At 37.3% G+C, this 6,871-nt stretch overlaps 1 protein-coding gene across 2 annotated transcripts; it reads right to left on the bottom strand.

Annotated features, from left to right (window-relative positions):
• Positions 1-6,662, bottom strand: LOC109789864 (hydroxyproline O-galactosyltransferase GALT6). Of its 2 annotated transcripts, XR_014434527.1 has the most exons (9): positions 5,739-6,662; positions 5,110-5,342; positions 4,734-5,024; positions 4,526-4,654; positions 4,238-4,411; positions 3,705-3,812; positions 3,375-3,589; positions 2,190-2,359; positions 1-1,087 (listed from the first exon to the last, which is right to left on the bottom strand). XR_014434527.1 is itself a non-coding variant. In XM_083076696.1 (8 exons), exons 1-7 carry the CDS (start codon positions 6,637-6,639, stop codon positions 3,380-3,382), a joined length of 2,046 nt encoding a protein of 681 aa, XP_082932822.1. In that variant the 5' UTR covers positions 6,640-6,662; the 3' UTR covers positions 1,585-2,359; positions 3,375-3,379. The 2 variants fall into 2 exon arrangements, 1 of the variants encoding a protein (XP_082932822.1); XM_083076696.1 differs by lacking the exon at positions 1-1,087 and having other exon boundaries at positions 1,585-2,359.
• Between the last annotated feature and the right edge of the window lie 209 nt (positions 6,663-6,871).

Raw genomic sequence — 6,871 nt, 5'->3', positions numbered from 1 at the left:
CATTTGTAATACAGATCATGGTTCACTTGCATAATTAACAGGAGTTACAATGTCAGAATACTAGAACTACGTAATCACAGGAAATAAGAAGAACGAACTATGCTAAAACTACTCCTAAAAAGAGAAAAGAAGTGTGGTCGAAAAGAAATCATACCCAAAAATAATTTCATGCACGAAAGCCATATGCGCAGGCAGAGAGTGCTTCAGAGTATAGTCTTAGTATGAGTTTTCCGACCCCCGTACATTACCATGTCTTGTGTATTTATAGAACTAATCAAGAGAAGTTAGTTATGTTCGTGTGTTATTAGAAAATAACCGTTATTCCCCACGTTCTCATTACGTGGTCTGATATGTAACTTCTCATAACTGCTCGACCCACGTGTTTTTTACCTTTTCGATTTATTTTCCAACAACTGATCTAAGATAACTCCTCACTATTTAGAAATCTTCGATAGCTCCCCATTTTCGATCACTTCTCGCTTTAATTTGATTCTTTTATTTGACTACCTTGAGTACGAATAACTTGATCTTTAGTCTTGAACCTCCTGATCGTTTTTTTTTTCTTTCGAGTTACTTGGTCTTCGAGTGACCCTTACGGTATGTAATATGTTAACATCAACGTGGTAAATTGCAAATAAATCAAGAACAATTAAGACGTAAATAGATCTAATCAAAATTAATAATCATTATTATAATTCCTAATCAAGACGCTAATTTCCAAGTAAAACCTTATTTTGAAAATTAATTCCTAACTCCCAACTTCTACGGGCAAGTGAATTACACAACTAAGACCACCATTAGAGGGTCCACCATGGAGTGTCACCATCATCCATCGATACATTATAGGAATGACAATTTGACAATGACTCAAAGTTGAGACACATTGCATACTTTTAGCATCTAAACTCACACTTATATCCGCAAATTTACTAATATATTATTAATAACTATTAAGGCTAAACTCAGATGAAATTTCGTTTTATTTATTAAAAATTAACAAAAACTCACCGACTTTTCTCCTCCACACACTTTTCAAATGTTGTGACACCGTTTGTTCGAAAGTGCACACGCGACTTTGGATCGTGACCTACGTGAAAGAAAAAAGATCGTGTCTTCACGCGTTGTTTAATTTTTATTTATTTATTTATTTCGGAGAAATGAATTCGACTCAACGCGGTCAGAGTTGACTATTTAATCTTGATCGTGAAGACCTAGCCGTTATCATAACCCAAAAAGAAAAGCATATTATTACTTTCTTTTTTGTAGGGGTGAGCAACGGGTGGGTTTGGTCGGGTTCGGGTGAAAAATGTCCAACTCATTGTAAACCGACTTTGAAAAAATGTGATCCATATCCAACCGACTGAGCTTTCGATTTGAGGCGGTTCGGGTTGAAACGGATTCGGATTTAAGCGGGTGGGTATAATCGGGTTTGAATTTTTTTGTAAACCAATTTATCTTAAGGAAGATGAACCTTAAAACGATAAAAAATATTTTTAAAATAGTGTATAAAAATAGAATGAAGGTGACAATAGATGGTGTAAGTAGATTCGTAGTTAAAACATTTACAAACTAAAGAAACAAAAATAAAAGATAACAAAATTCATAGTTGTTACATGGAAAAGAAATATAAAGTTAGATTACAAAATCATAAGAAATCACAGTCACACAAAATGTACTCAAAATGGAGATAAGAAGATGGAAAAAAAAGACAAAGAAAGAAGCAAAAAGATAACTCTAAAAATGGACTAGTGTGTTGAGAAGTTGAATGAGGAAGGAGAAGACAAAATAAATATATAAGTTATGAGAAAAAGGAAAAAAATAAGTTACAAATTGATGGCTATATTATACTTGAAATAAAGACTTTTAAGTTTGGACCATTGTTGTTTAGTTATACAAAAGTAATAAAAATTTAAACTTATCTCATTTTCGGTTGGGTTCGGTTTTTGGCGGGTTTAAAAATTCAAAACCGAACCCGCCCAATATAACCCGTATAAAATCAAAATTTTAACCCGATCTACCCATAAGACCCGCCCGAACCCACCCAAAAATAATATTTTTTATCGGGTTTTTCGGGTTCGGTTCGGGTGTCGGTTTAATGCTCACCCCTACTTTTTTGTAATATAATTTGACCAAAATAAATATTAGTTGACTATTCTATTAGTGTAGAACCAAAATAAATAAAACTTCACCTTGGTGGGAGTTTACTCAATAAAGCAGAACCAGGTTAATAGTGAAATTGAAGCATGGAATTAGCGAACAGGCCAAAAGCACTTGCTTGGTGCAATAATTGAGTTGATCTTTTTTTTTTTTCCGATGGATATCGAATGTTCTCCCTCAGATTATTTTACTGAAATTCCATCTGCGTCAATATTCCAAATACTTTTAAAACCAGAACAGTGATGAAACAGGTCTAAAAAGTTAATAGTTCAACATTAATCAAACTGATATAATACTAAAAATTAAACATCATTTTATAAATTCTTATATGTAGAATACACCTAAAAATTCAAAATAAATATATGCATTAATAAAATATAACAAAATATGTTAGCAATATCAAGTTTAATATAATATAAAATTGTAAACAATTAAGATAGAAAAAATTTAAATTAATATATGACTAAATTATATTTTTATAAAAATATTAAAAATAACTGATATAATAATTTGTAATCTAATTTAATCCATCCTATTTATCTTAATGTTTAAAAATATATATTTTTTAATAATACCTGTTTAAACCAACTTTCTGCACCAATTTTTGCCAAGCTCTAAAATGTTCTAGCTTTATGTTAAGAAACCGGTTATTGAACAGTTCTCGGTCAAATTGAACCATTCAGTGTGTTTTAAATTGCCGTTTTAGAGGCACCAAAATATCCGTTTGCACATTCAAAACACAGGCACCAAATTTCCTTTATTCAAAACACAAAATGAAGTAACAACACTGATAGATTTGAAAAACAAATGTGGGTTACAAAAACGGTAACCCAAACACACCCTCAGTCTGATTTTCAAAGCTAAATATATTCCCCTCCCACCTTCCCCTTTATTATTCAATCACGAGCAAAAAGAATTCAAAAACCCAAAAACGGGGGGGCGAAAAAGGGGGGGAAAAAAACAAATAATGAGAGATTCAAAAGGTCATTTTATAACCATCAGGTGAGCCTACATCAGTAGTATACACAAAATCTTAACTTCTAATCTTGTTGCCTTCGTTTAAAAAAAAAAAAAGAAAAAAAAAAGGACCATTGTATACAGGGAGACGCTCAGCTAACCAAGCTCCACAGTTATATACAATATTCGATGGTATGGCTTCACTGCAAAACTTGTTTTTCTCTGTCCCTCTCACTGGAACCAAAGATAAAAAGCTATACCTTTGTCATCTCATGTTGCAGCATTGAGGCCTTGTCTGCCTCTGCAGTTTATCCCACAGGCACATCATCTGCCTAGGTGATTGGTAATGGGCCGTGAAATAGTCTTCTATGCAACCAAACTGACAGAACATCAAGCTATGCGAGTAGTGTACTGGTTTTGAGCTGTTAAATTGCTCTACCCACATTCCCATACTCACATCTTCCATCTTAAATAACTGTATAAACAACAAATCACACAAACAATCAACCAAACGAAGAAACCTGCACAAGGATCATGCACCTATGGAAGAAGAGGGGGAAAAAGTGCAATTAAAAATGATGTTTACTGACCCGTAATTTATGCATTTCAAATTCTGATACAATATAGTGTGCAATATCTGATGATAAAATATATCCCGGCCCATTAGCATAGGGTGGGTAATCCTCTTCTGGCCATTCCTGGAAAAAGATAGGTGACAAAAAAAATATCAATATTCAAATACACCAAGATTTCTTGCAAGAAGTTTTAATGTTGCAACAGTATTAAAGCATAGGGCCTAATTATATAAATCACAATATGACAAAAACAAAGTTAAGGACCATGGTATAGAGTTCATAAATCCAGAAAGCTGACAAAGAATGCAACTACAAGTTTGAGCTAAGTAGAAAAAGAGAGGAGCTAATAGTTGAATGCATGACAAAATAGGAAGAGGAAACCAGTAAGAAAACAGGCAACTTCAGGCATTCTTCGGATCAAAATATTGACATTACATATTCTTAAATGCTATTAACATTACATTTTTTTTTTCTTTTTTCTGAGAGTACTCTCACTCACTCCTTAATTCTAAACAAAAGATTACAATGGATGCTTGCTGTTTACTTACTTCATATGTCACTGCCCATTTCCCATAGCGCAAGGGTTTGTGGTAATAATTTATGTTCCCAATATAAAAGCTCGTATCATCTGGAACCTTCCTTGCTTCATTAATAACGGCATCCACTCTAACAAAAGTGTCATCATCACCTTTCATGATATACTTGGCAGAAACTGTGTGAACCTATGAACAATAAAACACATCTTACAATTTTATTTATAAAAAAAAAGGCAAATCTTATACATAACTGAAAATTGTGTTTCAAAACTCCATTTTTGTAGTTAATCAATCACTCACCCCATATTCACATATGGCCACTGTTTTCAACACAACAAGGTCATAATTATCCAAGTAAGGCACAATAACAATATCACCAAAAAATTCCGCTTCCTTCTTCAGCTCTGCATTAATTTCTTGTCGTGCATGCTGCCAAAATTTCAATCAAATCTTAAGTAACCCCAACCGAATATCAGGAAAATGAAACCTGTCAATTAGTAACTTATACCAGTGCCACAAAGAAACGAGCAACCGCCACTCCAGATTTGACGAGCCTATGCTGCATCCATGACTTCCTTACAGCCATCCGCTCAGCAAAATGGTTTCCAGCCGAGAGCACACCGATGAACAATTCTACGCCGGTGTCAGGGAGTGGCTGGGCACGCCATCTGGTGGAATATTCAAGATGCCGCTGTGGGGCAAAACTGGGATGTGATGAAGGCAAAGATGCTGCAAATACAGAGTGGACATCAATGTCTCCAGTCAACGAAAGCCCAGTAGCATCCTCAAGAGTAAAACCCTGCCAAAATCAAGGGATCATGCAAATTAATCTTCAAGTTCAGGTTGAGAAAATTGAGGATATATGTATATAGATTATCACTCACAGTGCGATAAGGAAAAGAAGCCACATGCCTCCCATCAACAGTAACATGATACCCCTCCAACCCAGCACTAATAGTAAGAACAAAAAGCTTGCCCTCAGAAAACGGAAATGGCCAGTCCACCGTTACTTTCTTCGTGCGCCCTATCAGCCGATTCAACCACCACGTCGCCTTAGACTCCTCCAAGTGATCTTCATCATCCCTAATCCACTTCTCGCACTTCACCATCCTATCAACTGTAGTAGCCAATACAAGCAACAACTCAATTCAATGCAATCAATCACAACCAAAAAAAGTAACCTCACCACACATATTGGAATATCACATAAAGAGTAGAAAAAAAATCCACAAAAATCGAAGTATCCACATTTCTTAAAAAGAATTATCAGGATATTCTTAAGATAATTATTATAAAAAAATAATAATAATGTTTGTGATCTGTGATGGGATATCACCTTAAAAATTGGTTAGCACATTCTAAATAAAGTCATGAATCCAAAGAAAGAAAGAAAAAGTGAAAAATGAAAAATCGAAGAAAAGCATATAATTGAACAAACGAAACATACTAGTAAACCATCCACATCATAGGAAATTCCTAGTTTAATAAATCAAAATCAAAGATGGAAACTGACCAGTATCTTCATCGGCCTTTGATTTCCAACCGTCGCACCTGAGAGCGGAACCCCACTGCATGCGGTAGCAGGTGTTGAGTTCAATGACGGGTTTGCCACTCCAATCCCCTTTCAACCTCGGGTTGAAGTGAAAAACCCTAGGAGGCTCTTCGCCATCAACAGTTTTCAACCCCTGCAACTCCACCACAAACTGCGACACCATCACCGCCTCATCCTCCGTCACCACCGTGATCCTCGGCTCAAAATCAGGCCGTGCCGCCAACGGCTTCCCAACGACCGTCACGTGGGACCCCAATGTGAGCCCGCACGGGAGCGGCACGACGTCCGAGACGCCCGAACCGGCCACCGACACCGAACCGGGACACGAACCGGACCGGGAGCGGTTCTCGGGCCGCGGAAGAGCGGTCCGCGGCTTCCCGAGGTCGGCCCAGAGGCCCAGGCCGACCTGGCGCGCGTGCCTGACGAGCTTGTAGAGCTGGAGCGAGCCGTCGTTGGCGCTGCGGTGGAAGGCGGCGTCGTCGAGGACCAACGCGGAAACGACGCTGACTCGGCGAGCGAGTTGACTCGGCGAGTCGGCGTTGGAGACGGTTTTGAGAGGGCGCGCGGGGGAGTGGCGGTGGTGCGAGTCCTCCTGGCTGCGGAGGCTGGGGGGGCGCGTGGCGACGGCGGTGAAGTCTGCCTTGAAAACGAAGGGGATTTCGAGCGTTACGAGTGCGAGGTAGAAGAGCGATGCTACGATGAGAAACTGAATGGATCGCTTTCGTGTTAACCATAGGAGCGTTTCTAGCTTTGGCTTCATCTCTTTTGGCGAAGATTCCTTTGAGAGGCTTTCTTTGTCTCTCACCTCAGTTATGGAGAAAGGAACTCGCAGAGCAAGAGGTGACCGACTTTGTGGAATCATAAAATAATCAAGAAAAAAACGGCAACTCTTTTCAATTTTTGAAACCAAATAATTATAACACCACCATTACTACAGTCCACAAACACATTCTCATTTTTTTTCTTTTTTTCTTTTCTTCCCTATTTTGTATATTAATGCCATTTACTTTCTCCCAAATCTATGAACAAAAAACCTCTTTTTCAATATTGTTTTTTATTTAATTTAAATTATGTTTTTATTATTCATATCAAAC

The sequence above is a fragment of the Cajanus cajan genome, chromosome 6, assembly GCF_000230855.2.
Source record: "Cajanus cajan strain Asha chromosome 6, NIPB_CcT2T_4, whole genome shotgun sequence".
NCBI lineage: Eukaryota > Viridiplantae > Streptophyta > Magnoliopsida > Fabales > Fabaceae > Cajanus > Cajanus cajan.
The sequence above is the reverse complement of the archived record's forward strand: the minus strand, read 5'-3'. Positions and strand labels throughout refer to the sequence as shown.

Bases quoted from the DNA above. Each gene is read 5' to 3' on its own strand.
- LOC109789864 (XM_083076696.1), bottom strand. From the start codon at position 6,639: ATGATTCCACAAAGTCGGTCACCTCTTGCTCTGCGAGTTCCTTTCTCC. The intron at 4,412-4,525 runs GTGAGTGATTGA...TATTGTTCATAG, and splicing joins TGGCCATATGTGAATATGGG to GTTCACACAGTTTCTGCCAA. The intron at 3,590-3,704 runs GTCAGTAAACAT...TTGTTTATACAG, and splicing joins TTGAAATGCATAAATTACGG to TTATTTAAGATGGAAGATGT.